We start from the raw sequence: 19,338 nt of genomic DNA, 5'->3' as shown, positions 1-19,338 counted from the left end.
ATTGTTTTTTGAGTCATTTTTTGATGAAACTTTTTCAGTTGATATATCTTGCTCATCACGTCTGGATAACATTTCTATATGAGCTCACAAGTGCTGACCATCATGTATAGGAATTGAAGATTGAGATATTAAGGCTGATTTAAATAACATCGTTGTGCGTTCCAGACAGCTTTATGATGCCCGAGAGACTGCATTCACGTTCCTTCACTATCAAGGCTGGTTCTCTAAAAATACGAGTCTTTACTAAGTGACGCAAGACTCGTGTTCTTACGGTCGTCGTCCATAATTCATTTTAGGACGTAATGGTTCTCCATCAGATCCTAACGTAGATATGACTCCTCAGTTTGGAGATGCATTTGGCAGCTCAAAATTAAGCTTTACAACCATAAACAAATTATGAATTGCCAGGGGACTTACCCTTTGGACCATTTTAGTACTCATCAAGGGAGGACAAACCCTTCAAAATCTTACACACCATCACCAAGAACAGAGGCTTCATCCCGAGATCTACTTTAATCATAGAGATAAGAGTCACCATTTCTCGCTGGGATGCTTTACCAACTAGTGGTGAAACCCATATTATGTGTATATATAACTCACTTTCTTCTGCTAGATCTTCACGCTAAGTAGCCCATGGTGAGGAAGGATATTTAGCTGATGGAGTATTCCTGCTCAAATCCAAGATAACAATCTGATACTAAAAACAGCTTTGTATCCTGAAAATGATATCACATAAGAGTAATGTTTAGTATCAACAACATGGATAGCCATTTTATTATATGTATGCAACAGCAGAGAGGAAAGAAAATTAGGTTTGAACTAAGGGATCTGTTGTAGTTAAGAGCCATGCAAGTGGTCCAAGGATATGCCAGTTAAGCAAGGCAGTCAACAACATGGATAGCCATTTTATTATATATATGCAACAGCAGAGAGGAAAGAAAATTAGGTTTGAACTAAGGGATCTGTTGTAGTTAAGAGCCATGCAAGTGGTCCAAGGATATGCCATTTTATTATATATGGCATTTAATGTGGATAGAAAGAATTCATGAAGAAGAATCAGATCTTGACTAGGGAGAATCAAGAAGGAACAGCAGCTATCAAGTTGCGTAAACCGAGTAGAGCAAAATGAAAGTATAGCATTTTCCAATTAGCTTTATGTAGAAAAGGGCGAGTAAAGAATAGTTTAACACAAACTATATTTCAGGCTAGCAAGCATATTCTCACCTGAAGATTGGTCACAGTTGGTGGTAACGCCATACGAGTGACCATCTGATCTGAGAAACTAATTCTTTTCAGAGCATATAATTCTGACGTAGTGGCATTACCAAGAACTAACCACCATGCTTCATCTTTGACCTGGGAATCAAATTGATGTTATGAATAAGCTAAAACAGCATGCTAAATTAAACTTCCAAATACAGACAATCCTGGAGCTGTGTAAAGGTGTAACCGATCTCGGACTTTGTAATGTAACCTCATCCACAAAATGTGGTGAAGGAATGTTCATATTACTTTCCAGCTCTTAATCCAAAACTTTGAAGTACTTAAATAATTTAACCAGCAACCAACTACCTAGACACAAGACTGAATATGATAAGAACTAAATATCACATATTTTCCAATTTTACCAGTTTTATAGTCCTATTTCGAACATCTTTTATAGGTTCAGTTCCAATTTCATCCTGACAAATTACCCTAACACCTCGCGTGTGCAAGAGAAAAAGAAAAAACTTTTCAATCACTCAATTAAACAAATAAAGGTGGCTTAATTACATAAAGCTCAAAAAAGGACCTAAACATGAGTTGTCCAAGAAGTCAAATGAAGATTCACCTTCGGGTATCGAGGGACAAAAGCTCTCACTGTAGAATGCTTAGAATTTGCCTTTTCAAGTCTGATGTTAAGAACCGCAGACTTTGATGCATTATCATCTCCAGTGTGAAGCTTCAATTTCACTCTGACACGTGGAAAATACTGCATATCCTGCAAACATAAAACAAAAGGCAAAAGGCAAAATAATAGTTTGAGGCACCATGTCAGAGTAACTTCAAATAGAACCACCTCAGAGTAGAAAAGTGAATTAACAACATTGGTGGATTAACACCTACATGAATAATTTTGCTTAAATACCAAACTAATGTTCATTATTTTTTTTAATTTATGCATAGTTAATTGTCATATATTAATTAATCTAACATATCATTCATCAGAAACTGAGGAAAAGGATTCTTGATGTTTCACCAAATGGAAGAAAAGGAATGTTCCCAAGAAGATGATATAAACAATTACTGTATAAGCTATATGGCATAGAAGCAAGATACAAATGATGACTTGGAATCCCTCAAAGCAGAAAGGTCTATTCATTTATACGTATGGAAACCTGAAGAAAAAGGCAATACTCAACAGCTGCAGAAAAAGAGTACCAACTTAAGGATCCATTCATCAAAAACAGAAATGAAGTAGGAACATAGATATGAACAAGAGCTAACTAACAAGTCAGAATGACCATAGATGAAGAAATCGAGCTGATTAACCTTTGCTATGCTTAGTGATTGGCAAGCCCACATATATGAAAGTCATGTACCAACCAAGGTTCACAATTTCGTACCGTACTGGAGCTTCGACGTTAGCTCGGTACAGTACAATACTGTATACCGAGTGGTATACCGAATGGTATACCGCTCGGTATATATATATATATATATATATTATAAAAGCCGATGTTGCCTTTTCCTTCTCCCACGCGGGGTGACGTCGTCGAGGCGACGCGAAGTCGCCTCGTTTATATATATATACATCGTTCCATCCAGGAACGGGCGGTCCGTGTACCGGTCAGCTGACGGACCGGTACATACCGCCCATACCAGGCAATATTATTCGAAATTGCATACCTTGGTACCAACAACACTAAAGTAGTTCTATTCAGATTATCCTCTAATTAAGAAAGAGAGATTGTTTTCTAAATATTGCATGAATATTGTGGGCTAACATTTGTTCTCCACAAAAGAAGAAACTCATTAAGGAATCACATCAACAGTTATTCCTCGCACTAGGAGGGAAGGTGGGACCCTGACGTGTCACTGCAGTCCCAAAACTTTGATCGGTTCCATGTTAAAAAATTTCACAAAATTCCTAACTAACAATCTAGTCTATGATGCAATTATTTGTGTGCTAAGGAGTGTAATGGATGCCTCCTAAAACTGGACTGCAGAAAAGATCATTGACAAGATACATTGGGACTTCATCCGTGACACTTTAGAACAATAAGGGATTCAGGATGAAAGTTTACCTCCAAGTTTTCCAAGTCAGCTGTCTCAACCAATGGTGCACCCAATGCACCAGACTCAGACAAAGGAGATCATATTTCCTTCCTCTGTTTTGTTCTTGCTGCAGATCCTCAATATTATCTCTTGCTAAAGATGTTGGCATCATTAGATACCCAGTATCTATAGATTATATTATCTCACACCAAATTACCGATAACTTATCACAAAATCTATTTAAGATTGACATATTGCTGGCCCAAAATTAGTCATGTTCTATCTTGAATCTAAAATGGGTTTATGTATTAATCTCAAGCAAAGCAATCCACAGTAACTTGGATGGTTGTTCTAGGTTCAGATGTTTACTTGATTGCATTATATCCAATTTTCCATTGCATATCGGTTTTGACCAGACAAACAAAACAGATCAGATTAGAAGATGAGTAAACTCCTTTCCTTTGCAGATAAAGCTTGTACAAGTCAATTCTGTCATGGTAACCAGTAACCAACATATTCAAACCTCTAGGCATTTCCTTCCTCTCCTAGTTGATCAATGAAACTGGCTTAAACCGTATTGTGGAAAGGCTAAAATGTCATTAAAGACTATTTTGCTTAGTTAATCGGTCAATTATTTATTAAAAGAAAAGGTAGACAGTCATAAGGAATTATTTGCCCTCAAAAGGTTGCTGTCCCTTCCAAAGATCTTGTGTTCTGCAAATACCTCCAAAGAAGAGATACTACAGGACTTCTCTTCTACAGTCAGATTATTCCCCATATTAAATGGGGCATTGCCTCTCCAAACAGGTTTTCAAAGTGCCTTCCATGTTCATTTTAAAATCTGGGCACAGGCACCATATCAGATTTTGGAAGTATAATCTGCTTGGACGAACACCCTCATTCAACAGATTCGTCCCAGTCTCAGTAGCATCATTTAGAATTCATCAATTTCTGTAGCTTCATCTTCCATAGAAATACTTCAAGTCTAAGCAGTTACTCTGGCTTCTTATTTAGCAGATGGCATAACTTCCAACTCCACTAGCTTCCCCCAATGAGAAGGCACAATTTTTCTCCCTCTCTAGATTTCAGAATTATTTTGAGACATTGACCACCTAAAACCTTAGTAGTTGCTTCTTTCTTTAGGTTTCTCAAAGTCACGGGATTCTCATGGAAGTTCTTCTATATTCCCAAGGCCAAATGTTATATATGGCTCGTTGCTAGTCAAACTATTGATCAGACTCTTTTTAACTGCACCTTTTGCAGCTCAAGTACAAAAGCCTCCAAGTAGAGCTTCTACTCTCAAATGTTTTTCGATTTCGATCTCACAAATTTGGGATTTCTAACACAAGAAAACATCTCCCATATACAGAAGTTTTGGAGATGGCTGCATCCACCATGCTGGTGAATTTGAAAAGAAAAGAAAACAATCCAGTTCACTTTTTTATTTCTCTTTATTTTTTTTCTATCATTAGCTCTTTTCTCTCTTTTTCCATACCTGTACTTAGTTTATACACCAAACATGATAATCCTGCAATCTTGTTGCTTTGCCAGAAAAAAAGATCATATTCTACTTGATTACAGACAATAGTGTCTTACAGACTTACATGGATCTGGCTAATAAAAATATTGTATAAAGAGATTACCAATATCTCTAAAATTGGAGTCCTCAAACCAGTTTTAAGTTTTAAATAATCTGGAAGCAATATAATCAATCACAGGAAGGCACCATATTATTTGATTGATGAGTGGCAAGGAAACAGAGAGAACATATAATGAGCAAAAGCACACACTTTGTGGAAAAAAGTTTAGCCAAGAAGAGAACTGTCTGTAATAGATGCAATTATAAGATAAAATTCATTATCTTAGCAGGACATAATTATGCTAGGCATTCCATTTTTCACATTCTGCAAAAGGTTAATCGATTGAATCACAAGCAATCCCATATGTCTCAGGCACTAGCAAGATAAAAACTGAGGTTCAGAAGCTGTTCAACAGTTAGCAATTTGTAGAGAAATTTAAACAGAGATCTGTAAATGATTAAGAATCCATGTCTACCATGATGATATATCACATTAACCACAGGAAAGTTCACCTGATACAACTCTGAGGCAGGATATCTTTGGAGCATTTGCTGGAACTTTGCTTTAGGAAGTTCCAATAGGTCTTGCAATGACAAGATGCCTATGTTGTTCAGATGGTTCAGAATATCCTCATTCATGCATGGTAACATCCACAACGATGAATCTTTTCCAAACCATAAACCCTGAGTTAAACGGACATATGATTAGGGAAAAAAAGAACATACTCTCTTTTTGCTAACAATCAATATATCCTAGTAGATAGATAACCAAGCTTTGCCTTTCTAGAAGCAGAATAAAGGGTTAAAAATTTAAAAAATATTAGAGAATTTCTTATTAGTTAAATTTGTCTCAGGAAATCTTCTGTATTATTTATATAATATGTGAGGGAAAAACTCCTTAGTTCCTAACCACATATTTGTACCATGAACTGATGAAGAGAGGCAATGCACTGTGTCTCTCCCCCTTCGTGGTTACCCTTGCATTTCATACCTCAACGTGTTCTTTTTTCCTTTTGATCCAGTTTATGGTCCATATATTTTTGGTGCGCCAATATTGCCAATCCAACAAAGGATCATTATGGGTTTAGGTAACAAAATTAAAATTCTTGGTTCAGTTAAAGGTAAGAAAAGTGCTGAAAGTTGAAGACAAGAAAATTACATAATGGATAAAGCACAAATATTCAACAATTTAATCAGCTGATATGTTGTCAGAGGACATCTTCCAACAGGAGAACCCACACCTCCGAAAAGTGGTACATTAATCATGCCATAATAATTCTTCTTTTGCATCCTTTTGTACCGTGTGTGGTTGCATGGGAAATCTTATTGACAACTGTTTTCAAATCCTTGATAAGTAAAGAAAAAAAGCGAAAAACCTTTCCCAATTTTCAGGAGAACTTTTCATTGTCATGTTCCTTTGAAAGAGACTTTCACAAAGAAAGCAATTTTAGTTTTAACTGCATTTGAACATAAGAAAAAAGGAACTTCTTTCCACTACCCAAGTAACTTCCCGGAAAACCTTTTCAGCCTTTTCCTAGTATTCATAGTTATACACAAAATGAGACAGCATGAAAGCTCCCAGACATGCCACAAATGGTTCTTCTATCATGCTCTCTTTTTCAAGTGTTTCAAATTTATTTGAATAAGTATGCAATCCATCTAGTTAATGATCCCGAGCAGATTACTGTCCTTGGGCTTAATTACCATAAAGAATCTCAATAAGAAACCATCCTGAATCTAGTTTGATGTGTGTGCAGGAACTGAGTATTAAGCAAGCATTGTCATCCAGTGATGACACTATATGTGGTTCCACTTTAATGATTGCATATTCTTGATAGTATCCAAATTCTAGAATATAACGTTACAGGTTTACTTTCAGCTTCTCGATGGTTTAGTGGTGTGGGTGCTCATCATCTATTTTTGGTTAAGGAAATCCATGCATCTTCTCAAGTTATCACTAGACATATCTCAACTTAGTTAATGAAGTCAGCATGTCCTCTGGAAACCTCCTAAATTTTTAGGGCTAGTTCTTCACTCATATTGTTTGTCATGACTCCTCAATGCATAAATATATCCACCAAAACAAAATAAAAATTACATATTTCACGCTGTTTCCCTAACAAATAATTGCATAACTTCTATGACTCTGACACCAAATTCATACCTAGTTTCCTACTTCCTGGATGTGCATGTGTTTTAAGTCTTCATACCTGATCTTGCTTACATGTTCCATGCATCTGGTCAACGAGAAAACTCCATGTCATTTAATGAGATACTTTCTGCATTGACCTCTAAAAACCATGAATTAAATGCAACAATTTATAGAGCATAACCCACCAATAATAACTATGATTCAGTCCTCAGATTCCTTGTCCATCAGTTTGGAATGAAAAGAGGTGCCTTGCATTCTGTTGTCAATTGACTAGTCTGACTTGACAGCCACTGCATGGTTCTCATTGCTCCCTAGATTATCTATCTGACTCTATTTTGATATGCCAAGTACCACTATGTGATAAATTACAAGAATTATTTAATTATGTGTCACTAAATATGCCAAGGCCTTTGATCTTATTGTAATATATTATATGGCCACTTATACAAATTCACAAATAAGACAATTTAATGAAAATGACAAACTATACATGTTTATAAGCATGTATCATATGCGCATTAGTTTAAAACTGAGATAGTGACTATTTAATGGAAAATTATCTCCTAGTAATTGACATATGGAAAAAGAAACAGAAAATAAAAACGCCACCTGCATGACCATCTGCAAAAGATGCATACAAGTCATTGTGCTTGAGAGCCATCCACTGTTGGCACATATATCTATCATTGCTTGTATGATGCGTATACTTTGATCAAGAACAGATTTTAAGTCTGTGACATAGTCAGTGACTGGCAATTCTATTCGAGAGAAATGTGCCTGCAAGAAGGAAACTCAGGATAAGCAAACTAGAAAGAGCACTGCAAGGTGGTGATAAAACTCAGAAGCGATATCTATACAGAAAAAAATTACTTCATCATGAAATGCTAAAAATGCCACCAACCTGAAAGAGTAAATTTGCTTTCACATGTGGATCATCAAGGTGGTGTTCATCCACCATGTGTGGCACCTTTTCAGCTAGTGTTTTATTGATATTTTCCTAACAAAATGAAAGAGAGATCAGAAATTCTTCAGAGATCGAAGAACAACTTTAGATTCTTAAAAGACAAAGAACGAATGATCTGTTGGTTTCTGCATCAACATGAACAGAGCAAATTAAGCCCGCAAAAATGCATGAGAAGCAGAAATAATCTGAGCCCCTGTCCAGCAGCGAAGGAGATTAATGAATCCTTGATCATGCAAAAGCTATCAATGCCGTACAGACAGAAAGAATAATCTTATAAACTAAGACTCTCTCTCTCTCGGCAGTAGTTATGGTGGGGAGGTTGGTTAGAAATATGTGATTCTTCTTCAGATCCTCTGGTACTCCTTATTCTCCTCTTGTTTAGAAAGCTTCATAACAAATTGTCAAATTTTGCTGTAGAGAAGTCCGCACACATATATTGGAAAGTTGGAAACAAATATTAGTAATTTCCTATTACGAACAAGCCATAGAAGCATCTTTTGCAGCCACAATATACTGGACGTTGTTACCAATAACAAAACCTATCTGAGCATATTATTTCTATGCTGTCAAAATCAATGATCCAATTTCCAATGGTACAGAGTTGGCTACAGGAATGGAATGTTCAGTAAGAAGGGATAAGAAAAATACCAAATACAGAGAATCTGCTGACATGACAAAGTAGTAAACGATATCAGAGTTAGGCTTTTTGGACCAATAGTTCAGATTTAATAAATTAATATGTCAAAGGATGGATCATGACAAATGATATCAGAGTCAACCTAACATTAGGCATGATGAGAGAATCAAATAGGAAAAAGCTATTGTGTACAGGATTAGAAACATGTCATGGCGTGAAAACACCACTGTGTTGTGCCTCATGTGCACCATACTAAAGTTTCAGTCTGGGTTATGTTTGGACCATGACGAGAATGTCCAACCCCAAATAGGAAAGATTATAATTTTAGTCCAACATAAGAGGTTGATAAAGATTTGGCTTATGAGTGTTTGGTGATGAGTGTACTAGGGTTAAGAGTGACATAGGCTCAACAAATTGATGTGTTAGTTATTCTATCGGGTCAAGATGTGATAATTTTGATGCTATATATGTAAGTACTAGTTATGATAAATGTGACAGAGTTTACCTTTTTAAACAAGATCTATCATGTTAATAAATTAATAATCACAATACATCAACTTCATCCATTTTACTTGAAAGATTAAGATCCTTGAATCAATTGCACAAACTAGATAAGACTTATTGGATGTTTCAAATTTAAAAAAAACTAATGCTCCATAAGAGATTAATTTGGAGAAGGAAAGATGATACAAACTTCTGTCCTAGAGAAAATAGGTTAAGGATCATGTAAAACATACCTCGTTATGTCGTACAGGAAGCTCATCAAATTCAGAAGCAGCAGAAAGAATATGCAAAAACACCTAAAAATATTTTTTAATCAGAAGTTAAATTAATATAAATCATTTTTCACTGATGACAGAAGACACACACAAAGGCCAAACATGCATTAATTTTCTTACTTCAAGTGAAGTACTGGGACCTATGTTTGACCCAAACATTGACACTGTCATATAGCTCAGGTAATATTGAGATGCTATGGAGCCCAACATCAAAGGCTCCACAGAATTTTCATTCATCTTAATGCACCCGCTATCCTCAAGGTCCTCAAATGTATCTTGCATTAACCTGTTCAAGAGAATTGGCAAACAAGTTCAACAAACTAATAAAATAACCTTCACAAAGTGTAGCCTGGTTATCTCATGTTTTGTTTTTTAATACCTTGAGAGATAAGAATTCAAAGTACTGGCTTCAGTATCTTCTAGTCCATAATAAGATGGATTCCTAACCTGTCATGGGTATTGATGCAAGTATCATCTTTCATGAGTTCAAAAACTAAAACAGCCATACCTGATAATATGCAGCATGTTGTTAAAACAAACAGGCTATCCAAACAGCCTATTGTCTTACAGTTTGACTTGTAAATGGAACAAACAACAAGGATAGACTGATAAAATCAAATTTTAAATTACTTTCATAGCTTCAAACTAATAGATTGAGAAAGTCTTACCAGTCGACGAAATAGGTAAGTCCAAGTTAGATAATGTACTGCATCCTCCTTATGACTGATTGTGCCCGAAACAACCTCAGCGTTAATATGGTTGTGCAAATGTTCCCTCAGATTACTTTCAACAGGGAATGGTTCATAAAGAAACTGCGAGTAAATCATGCACAAATGTCATTTCTAAATTCTTATAGCCATTCCCCATGTCAGATAACAGGAAGTTCCTTAATTTAACCTTCTTATAGAAGCTCTTTTTTGGTTCATGAACCAGAATTACAGCCTTTCCATGCTGATCATATTGTGGACGACCGGCACGGCCCATCATTTGCAAAATATCAGTAATAGGGAAATCAACATATCTCTTTGCTTTTCCATCATAGTATTCAGTACCCTGCAGTGAAGATATACAGTAAGCGATGTTTAAAAAAACACCATTACCAAGTCAGAAAACCAAAGCATATTTGAACCTTAATGATGACCAGATGGGCAGGAAGATTCACACCCCATGCTAATGTGCTTGTACATACAAGTATCTGCATGCATGAACAGAAGTTCTCAGAACTTCACTAAACAAAAGTGGTGAACATGTCAAGCCAAAAAGATATGCAAGAAACATGGGATTGGGGGGGGGGGGGGGGGGCGGGGCGGGGCGGGGCACGGGGGGAGAGAGAGAAGCATAAATCTAATGATCTATGGCATAGAGTGGCTAGTTAATGAAGAAAAAGATACCTGAATCTTGTTATTAGAAAAAAGTTCTTCAACCAATGATCGGTCTCGGTCATTGAGTCCTGCATGGTGCAGTCCAATTCCAAACCGTAGTGTATGTCTTAAGTTGTTGTCAGTGATTTGTGAAAGAACCATTTCAAGGGATGCTTCTGGAATATTAAGAAATTGCCTTGGACTTTCATCTGATGCTGCAAGCTGTTGTTGAAATTATCAAACTAAATTACTCATAAAAGGAATCAATAATTTATCTGCAACTAGATGTGTGCCCCACCTGGATGAGATCAAGTGCAGTAAGTCTTGTCTGACGGCGTGAGGAGACAAAAATAAGAACAGGTTTTGCAGGTGAATGGGTACATATGGCAGCATAGGCAGGTTTGTTCATGCTATTCATCCTCGGACAGTAAAACTTGCCAGGATAACCCTGTTTGTAGAAACATATTTAAATAATCATTTAAGCAACCAAGTAAAACACTATAAAGATCCAAATTTCCAAAGCCAATCCATGTTGGAAATTAGAATTAGCTAAAATTTTAAGAGACAAACTTTGCAGCTGAACAACAACCTGGACATCTGTATAATAATGCACATATATAATTTGGCATCATGAGTGCCAAACATGCACATTACATGAAATTAGTGATCATAAACAATAGAGAGAGAGTTAAGAAATGAAGCAATCCAGCAGAGTTGTGTGAAATGAAATTATCTGATGTGCAGTTCTTTCTTATTAATGCTAAAGCCCATTAAAAGGAGCAATCAGGAGAGAGCCTTGCCTGAATGTGAACTTCAAGAGGTACAGGCCGGACACTAGGTTTGAAATTGAATAGACCATTCTCTCCAATACCCAACCAGTCAGCCAAATCACTGAAAACTCAAAATACAGAACCCTCTAATAAGATTTCGCAGGAAAAGAAATTGTCGCTAGGAAGAAACTATATCATTCACCAGGCTGGCATATTATGCACTAACATTATTAAGCTTAATAAATCAACTAATGAAACTAAGTATTAGCCCGTTAGCAAGTTTTACTCTTCATGAGGTCCTGGGTTTGGAACCTTCCTTTATAAATCATGAAACAGATATTTCATCACAATGAAGCTGCAAAGGATGATCATTTTAATGATAGAATTTTGCAATTATTAAACTATATAAGCAAAAACAATCCACCGGGCATTTGCTAATGATGTTGACCGACCTACAAAGCATTTAATTAATGATAGAATTATGCAATTATAAAACTAACTAGGCAATCATTACCCACCGAGCATTTGCTAATGCTGTTGACAGACCAACAAAGCGTACTGAGCGCTCTGTTTGTGAGGAAATGTATCGCATCCTAGAAACAATGACCTGAAAAGTAATTGTTAGAAGACTTGATGAAACTGACCATTTACAATTAATTTGGATTGCAAAACACAAAAAGGGTTTGTGAACAAATGGAAACATAGAGCTCAGACAAAGAATAGGAAATTTGAAGTTTCATCTCGAGCACTTGCAGCAGAAATAGGGCAACCTGTTCTTTAAAGAATGGATGTTACTCTATCAGTCTATTGTGATGAACTTATCTCTCATTTAAAAAGTTGAACATAGCAACAAAGCACTATCAGTGTATTCTTTAAAGCGTCTTAAATATTGAAATAACAGCAAATCCCCACGATAATAAATTCAAGAACAGCTAGATTATAATGAACCAGACATCTCTAGTACACACATTTCACCTATTGATGAAAATGAAAACAAGCATTCGTTCATATGACACCAAAAGAATGTCAAACAACATTCATAGCCCCAACGAGCTCTTATAAGTGACATGAATCCCATAATAGTATGTGAATTGCCACTTTATAAGTAAAACAGTCCAGTTAGTTAACAAGCAATTATTAAGAAGATAGAAATTTGACAAACTAAGACATTTAATAACAACAAAAACAATAAATTTGATTGTTCCTAGAATATTACTCCAATATAATTTTTATCATTCTGTCAAGATGTGTTCATTTTCAGGAAAAAATATCCAACAGTAGGATAACAAGAGAGAGATGCTCTGGAAACTACACAGAAAATCTAGACTGGAGATCAGGTCTTCCAGGAAGGATGGCAACACTCTCAATATGAGTGGTTCACTAGCCTGGTGATAAGAGGTAATCTCTTGGAGCAAGAGGTCAGCATTCAATGTAACAAGTCATTTAAACAATAAACATCAATAAGCACCCATATTCTGAAGCAGTACAGCTGAATGGGAAACATATCCAGGCAGCCACCCAGATATTAGTCTCTAGATGCTTCTCATGATGTACATTTTAAATGCCATTAATTTGAATGAACTTTTGCTTAAAGAACAAATCTGACTTGTTAACATGTTTCTCTTTCATCTCCTATGTTACAGCAGAAACGTAACCACAAACGAGCTCCTAAAGTGTGCAACTAAATAATGGATGTAAAAAAGGAATATTGTTAAAGCCATTAGTAAAATAGCAAATTTCTGTGCACCCTTAACAGTGAAAGAGTATAATTAAGTACCTCAAGAATAGGTCCTCGATCAGCTCCCAATAAATGTATTTCATCCAATATCATTAGCCCGACCTGCCAGTAGGCTAGAAATATAAGTATCCAGTAAAGACAAAAAAAGGTCAAAACAGAGCTTTTACCTTCATTACATAACTGCGACTTTGCCAGCTGCGACTAATCCCATCCCATTTTTCAGGAGTAGAAATAATAATATCAGCCGACAATAGTGCCATAAGATCTGGAGTGAAGTCGCCAGTCATCTCAACCTAAAAAAGGATTATTCTAGAACACCATGGAAGTATCTTAATGTAATGCAATTAACAATACGCATTGCCACATACCATTTTCTTCCCAAGCTGGGAGACAAGACGTTTCTTCCAGTCATTCATTCTTTCTCGAACAATTGCTTTGAGAGGAGCTATGTAGACCACCTGAGAGTAATAATAGTACTCAAAAACTTTACTGACAAAGACATGCACCTAAGTCTCCGGTATTTATCAACATAAGCACATAAAATCTAGGGAAATTGCCCAAGATAAGCATCAAAATTTTGAAATACCAAATTACCACTTTTTTATGTTTACAACAAAAGAACCTTTTCTTATTAAAAAAATATACCATTTTTGTCCCTATGTAATATAAAGGCTATTACCTAGCATAAAATTTATGGAAACAAAGTGTCACATGATATAAACATGGTATCAAGCTTAAATACTTCCAATACACTATCCGATCATATGTTCTGTAATAACTATGGAATCAAAAACTGATCGAACCAATATGAACCTATCTGATCCACTATTGGGATCTAACAAAGCAATTCACCCCGGTTTGTTCAGAACTCAAATTATCAGGAGGTAACATTTGTTAACTGAAATTGCCGCTCAATTTTAGACCACTGATGCCACTCAATCCAAAAAAGGTAAATCTGAAGGTTATCCTTCAATTCAATCATTTTCTAGTTTGTTGCAAGAAGTTTAGGGTTAGATTTCTAATCTAGTAAGATAGTTTTTAGATGAATCTATAGTTAGGTTGTAGGTGTTTTTCTTAACAGATTTGGGGCTAGACCCAAGAGGACCAAGCCTTCATCCATGCAGGTCCAGCCTAGAACTACAAGGATAAATGTGATACTAATGAATTTAGACTAAATCCACAATGATCAGCATTAATATGCATGGATCTAGTCTAAATCCGCGAGAATCTAGAGGATTAAAACTTGATCCAACATCCATCTCATTTCATTTATAAGACAATTAAGAGGAATAACAAGTGTCACAAGCAGTTGACTGAAGTGAGAAATTGTCATGCCCATTGTTCAGAATGGTTGGGCTTGAAGCAAGCAGTCCATATAAACCACAAAACAGTGTAGCCCAGTTCAACTGTCGCAATAGCCAAAAACATCGAGCTTCATAGTTGAAAGCAATCGATGAACAAAAATGTTAGCCAATTGATAGTACACCTTAGGTTCGTCATACCGTGACATGCCGCCTGATATGGGCGATATGTACTAGTCTAGTAGGGGACTGGTATAGACAATACATACTAGTCTGTTGGTACATCCCACCGTACCATATGTCAGTACGTTGGTATGTACCGTGCCTACAATCAATCGGTCCACCAATACCGACCAGTAAGGCGAACCATATAGCTTAAATACCATACTTTCTAAGGTCCAAAGAGATGAGAACGACATGGCCAAGCCTAATGGTCTCATATTCCTGCTACAAGTAGCTCACAAGTGGAGCATGAACCGAGGAATGATATCTCCAGTCATACCACCCAAGTTGAGTATCATGGCACGCATGGATCCATGCGATTTGTCTATGATCACAAGGAGAAAGGAAAGAGAAAGGTAATCGATGACTACTAAGTGCTGTGATAAAGTTTATATAATGTCGAATCCAATGGGTTCCTCGAAGTCATGGTCTTCCATCCAACATGGATCTCATGGCCAATAGTTTCATTCATGGTGATAGTTATTATTTTTCAAGAGTTGAATGCCCTATATGGCTCTTAGCATAAATAAAGTCATGACTCATGACAACCATAACTTTATCACACTACATCTTGCAAATCTGTACTTGCCACGATCATTCATCTTAAATGTCTTCTACCATATCGGTTGTCTGTGATGATGAGGTCACCACTACTAACATATTACTGCATCAATGGCAAACTATTTACCAGTATCAAATGTCATAGAGGTAGTTTCATGCACTGGTCCTTCAAAATTACAAACTTTATTTTATTATTTAAAACGGAATCACATTGAGGCCTTCAAACCACATTTTAAGGACTCAAGATGATCATTTTGGTGGCAGGAGGCATAATTTAATCCATGATATTAATGTTTTTAAATTTTAATTACGATTCTTCTATGCATGATTTCTATATATACTATTTATAATCCATATCCTAAATATATTTGAATTCATTATTCAATGTTTTATAATTAAAATTCACCTATAGTTGTTGAATATTGACTCTAATTAGGTAGAATTTGTTGAAAACCCCCAAGTCATGTTTTTTTTCAGCGGACTTAGATTGATCAAAGTCTTGCAAACTGGTACACTTGCATACTATCTATCAATGTACTGGTATATGAACTGGGATTGTACCTAGCCTGACCAAAGACCGATATAGTAACCAAGGAATGCATTTTCGAATGTTTTGGTATGGTTCGACTTTGACCTTTATTTACTGGTCCAACTCACATGTGGGCTAGCCCAACTTAGAACAGTTCATACATAATACAGGACTTACCAAGCAGTAAGCACAGTCAACTGGGCCATAAAGCTTGTGAACTGGGCTTATCGCCCTGAGCCCAGTTCAGGCCTGATATTGGGCTTCGAACTAGCAGTAAGCCCAACCCTTTTTTTAGTTTTAAAAATAAAAAATTAAAACCCTAAATTATCTAGTGCATTCTCCCATGCTCACGTCCACGCCCTGCATCCTTCACCACTCACTAGTTGTTGTCGGCCTCTCGCCTCCGGCCACTGCCTCCTCATCTCCTCCCCCACCACCTTCTTCTTCTCTTCTTCCTTCTTACTCCCCTTGTCTCCCTCCTCCAATGGTTTGCAGTCTGTTTCAGCGTACCAACACATGGTATGCCGGAATGGACCAAAGGAAGGACACAAGATTCGGCTATGGACGGTCACAGGTCCGATAAACGAATCTGCAAACCTTGATAGTGACCATACGAAACTTGAAACTTGGATCATAAGTATCATATAATACATGGACAAATTTTATCTTTTGATCTGCAAAGAGAAAAAACAAGTAAAAATTGAATAAAATAATCTATGGTTATTAAGTAAATCTAAAAACTTGCAGACTTTTTGGACCAATTGCCCTGCATCAAACCTTCATATCTGGTTGAGTGTTGAATAAATGCAGCATCGCAAGCTCAGCTGATATGGTCTTTCCACTACCAGTTGGAGCTCCCAAGAGAACATTGTCATCCAAGTGGTATAGGACATGGAAAGACTGCAACATTAATTAGGAAGCAAGTTCTTGTAAAATGACTATCTCAAGCAAGAACCAGAAATACAAGAATAAAAAGCATGAGAACAGTACCTGAGTTTGGATTGGATTGAAGTGTGAAAAATTGTACAGGTTTTCATAAGCTTCGTTTCCAAGAGAACTTACAGGCAGAGGTTTCAGATCTAGAAGTTCTGTGTGTGATACTTGTGTCTAAAAATAATAGCCTTCAGAATATGACAGTAGTAGCATCATCAAAGAAAAAACTGACAGATACTGACCTCTGGCAGTGTAAGATTATGGAAGGATACAGTATAAAGTGACTCAGCATACAACCAAGAATCAGACACAGCACGAATGTAGTACTGTGGTGGATGTGGTTCAAATATTGGAATAGTAAATGAAATCTTCTGTGGTTCAGCCCTTGCCATTTTCTTAGTCAATATAAAGAGTTCTGAATGGTAAATGTGGTCATTCTCTGAATCCTGATAAGGAAGTAAATTGGCAATATAAGGACATGCGGTGCCTAGACATGAATGCTTTCACTAGAACAGTTTAAGATGTAGGTACAATATTTTACCAACAAGAAAATGGCATTTGGACTATTACAAGATATGGATTGCATTACTGCAACAGAAAATTTTGTCATATTATCAGGAAATTAGCATCCACACATCCTAAAATGTGATTACAACTGGTTACTCAAACAATTCTAGCAAAATCTAGATCCTAAGAGTTCCATCTCTACCTGCCGTGTCATGTTTTTTTTTTCCCTCTTTTTGACAAAAGATAAGTGATGAAGTTCGGATTTGATCTCAAAACCTTGTTATCAATAGTCAAGGTCCTTACTCCTTACCAACTAAGTTTTCTTATGTCTTCCGAGATTTGTTGGATAAGGTTGAACCCTCATCCTTTGGTAAGTGGGTCCTACTTTATCATTGCTGATGCAGCCTCGTTAAGTTGCTATTGTGTCAATTGTCATGACATGATTAACCACATAGTCCAGAAATGCTTAATTACAAATCTATAGTAGTAAGTCTATCAGGTTTAATGCAACCAATCATGAACATCAAATAGGACTATTGGACACCATAGTTAAACATTTTTTTCTAACATTGCAATTTCCTTTATTAGAAACAGGGCAGCAAATAAAAAAGAAAAAAATAATTTTAATAAGTACACAATTCTGAAAATTAGAAACCCTTTGTTCCAAAGGGACAAGGGATTTAGACTGTCCTATTCCAACCTATTCCACCCACTTCTTTAAATAATATTAACCATTATTTACCAGAAAAACAGGCTATTTGCTTACTGTCATGTTCTTGCAATATGAAAGTCAAAATATGTCTAAAAATAATTCTGAATCCATTGTGCAAAACCTACTGAGAAATCCTACCTCACACTGAAATTATCTTAACCGACCTACAATATTGTGTCATCATAAGCTGACCATGTTCATGCTACTTATTGTTTCAAAATGTCTGAAAACACTAGAAGATGTTCAGTTATGAAAATGTTAAGAACAAGTTCATTAATTCATGCAAAGCAGACAATAACTAAGGATTTTAATGATGACAAACACAAAACACATTTTATGTACCTCAACAAGGATCCACCAGCGCTCAGCAGTACCATGAAACCGGTCCTTCCAAACAAAGTCTGGAGTTATAAGCAGATCTACCTAGAGAAATGACATGATATCAGGTAAAAAATATCACTCCTGGGTGATGACAAGGATTTCAAGCAGGTTAGCTGTAATGCACTATACCTTTAAAACTGTTCTGGTAATTGGGCTAACAGTAGCAGATAAACTGATGCTCGGAAAGTAACCCAGGAATTGCTTGACCAACTACCACAACAAAACAAAGCCAAAATGTGTTTGATATTAAACTAAGAGCAGCTTATTATCATATTTCAATAGTAACACACCTTTCCACCAGGAGCATAACGAATTAAAGCGCCAATATCTTTCTCTTCCATCTCATATAGACGGTCCAAGTCTGTGCCTCTTTCTTCAAGTTTTCTCAATACCTGAAAATGTATAACTCAGAATACTTTGTAGTCATGAGTTCAAAATAGTGCGACAGTAAAACACTGTGTCAACAAACTTCTGCTGAAAGCTCTCGGTCAAACTGTCTAAGTGGATGTTGATAAGGCCAAATTTGTCGATCAACAGCCTTGCAATATTGCAACATGAAAGATGACATTTCGCACCATCCCCTCCGCAAACAAATCTCAAATAGAGCACGCATAATGCGACCCAGGCTTGCACTAATATATGCAGCATCTGAGATTAGAGAGAAGCTCTCAATTGAACCATGTGAAATGTACACCTATAGAAATTCCATCAGAATGATTTCAGAAATTGGACTTCAAGTCACATACAAAAGGAATAAATATTAGATTCACATATGTAGGTACACACCTGAATAAGGATTGAAATTTTTCCATGCTTGTCAGTTGTTCCACCTTTTATTTCCAATGGGCATGACATTTTGGATAGATTTTCCAGTTCATCCTGTTCCTCCTCTCTAACAACAATGTTCTCAAATTCAGAAGAATGGGCTACCATATTAATAACCTGCAGTGTAGA

General features: G+C 36.4%; 1 protein-coding gene across 1 annotated transcript in view; it reads right to left on the bottom strand.

Moving 5' to 3' along the window:
- Positions 1-262: 262 nt before the first annotated feature.
- Positions 263-19,338, bottom strand: part of LOC135645447 (DExH-box ATP-dependent RNA helicase DExH14-like) — a 38,698-nt gene continuing 19,622 nt past the window's right edge. Inside the window, exons 23-49 of the mRNA XM_065163824.1 lie at positions 19,171-19,326; positions 18,854-19,078; positions 18,675-18,776; positions 18,514-18,594; positions 18,346-18,426; positions 17,027-17,230; positions 16,842-16,958; positions 16,629-16,751; positions 13,607-13,696; positions 13,406-13,531; positions 13,278-13,340; positions 12,019-12,107; positions 11,531-11,621; positions 11,029-11,178; positions 10,761-10,952; positions 10,499-10,564; positions 10,267-10,422; positions 10,038-10,181; positions 9,749-9,816; positions 9,490-9,655; positions 9,328-9,390; positions 7,891-7,986; positions 7,599-7,766; positions 5,351-5,521; positions 1,832-1,981; positions 1,225-1,356; positions 263-716 (exon numbers count right to left, since the gene is read on the bottom strand). Coding sequence (XP_065019896.1) covers positions 651-716; positions 1,225-1,356; positions 1,832-1,981; positions 5,351-5,521; positions 7,599-7,766; positions 7,891-7,986; positions 9,328-9,390; positions 9,490-9,655; positions 9,749-9,816; positions 10,038-10,181; positions 10,267-10,422; positions 10,499-10,564; positions 10,761-10,952; positions 11,029-11,178; positions 11,531-11,621; positions 12,019-12,107; positions 13,278-13,340; positions 13,406-13,531; positions 13,607-13,696; positions 16,629-16,751; positions 16,842-16,958; positions 17,027-17,230; positions 18,346-18,426; positions 18,514-18,594; positions 18,675-18,776; positions 18,854-19,078; positions 19,171-19,326 — 3,336 coding nt within the window. The 3' untranslated portion in view covers positions 263-650. The remainder of the gene's footprint in view (positions 717-1,224; positions 1,357-1,831; positions 1,982-5,350; positions 5,522-7,598; positions 7,767-7,890; positions 7,987-9,327; positions 9,391-9,489; positions 9,656-9,748; positions 9,817-10,037; positions 10,182-10,266; positions 10,423-10,498; positions 10,565-10,760; positions 10,953-11,028; positions 11,179-11,530; positions 11,622-12,018; positions 12,108-13,277; positions 13,341-13,405; positions 13,532-13,606; positions 13,697-16,628; positions 16,752-16,841; positions 16,959-17,026; positions 17,231-18,345; positions 18,427-18,513; positions 18,595-18,674; positions 18,777-18,853; positions 19,079-19,170; positions 19,327-19,338) is intronic.

The sequence above is a fragment of the Musa acuminata genome, chromosome BXJ3-8 (assembly GCF_036884655.1).
Source record: "Musa acuminata AAA Group cultivar baxijiao chromosome BXJ3-8, Cavendish_Baxijiao_AAA, whole genome shotgun sequence".
Classification (NCBI taxonomy): Eukaryota; Viridiplantae; Streptophyta; class Magnoliopsida; order Zingiberales; family Musaceae; genus Musa; species Musa acuminata.
The sequence above is the reverse complement of the archived record's forward strand: the minus strand, read 5'-3'. Positions and strand labels throughout refer to the sequence as shown.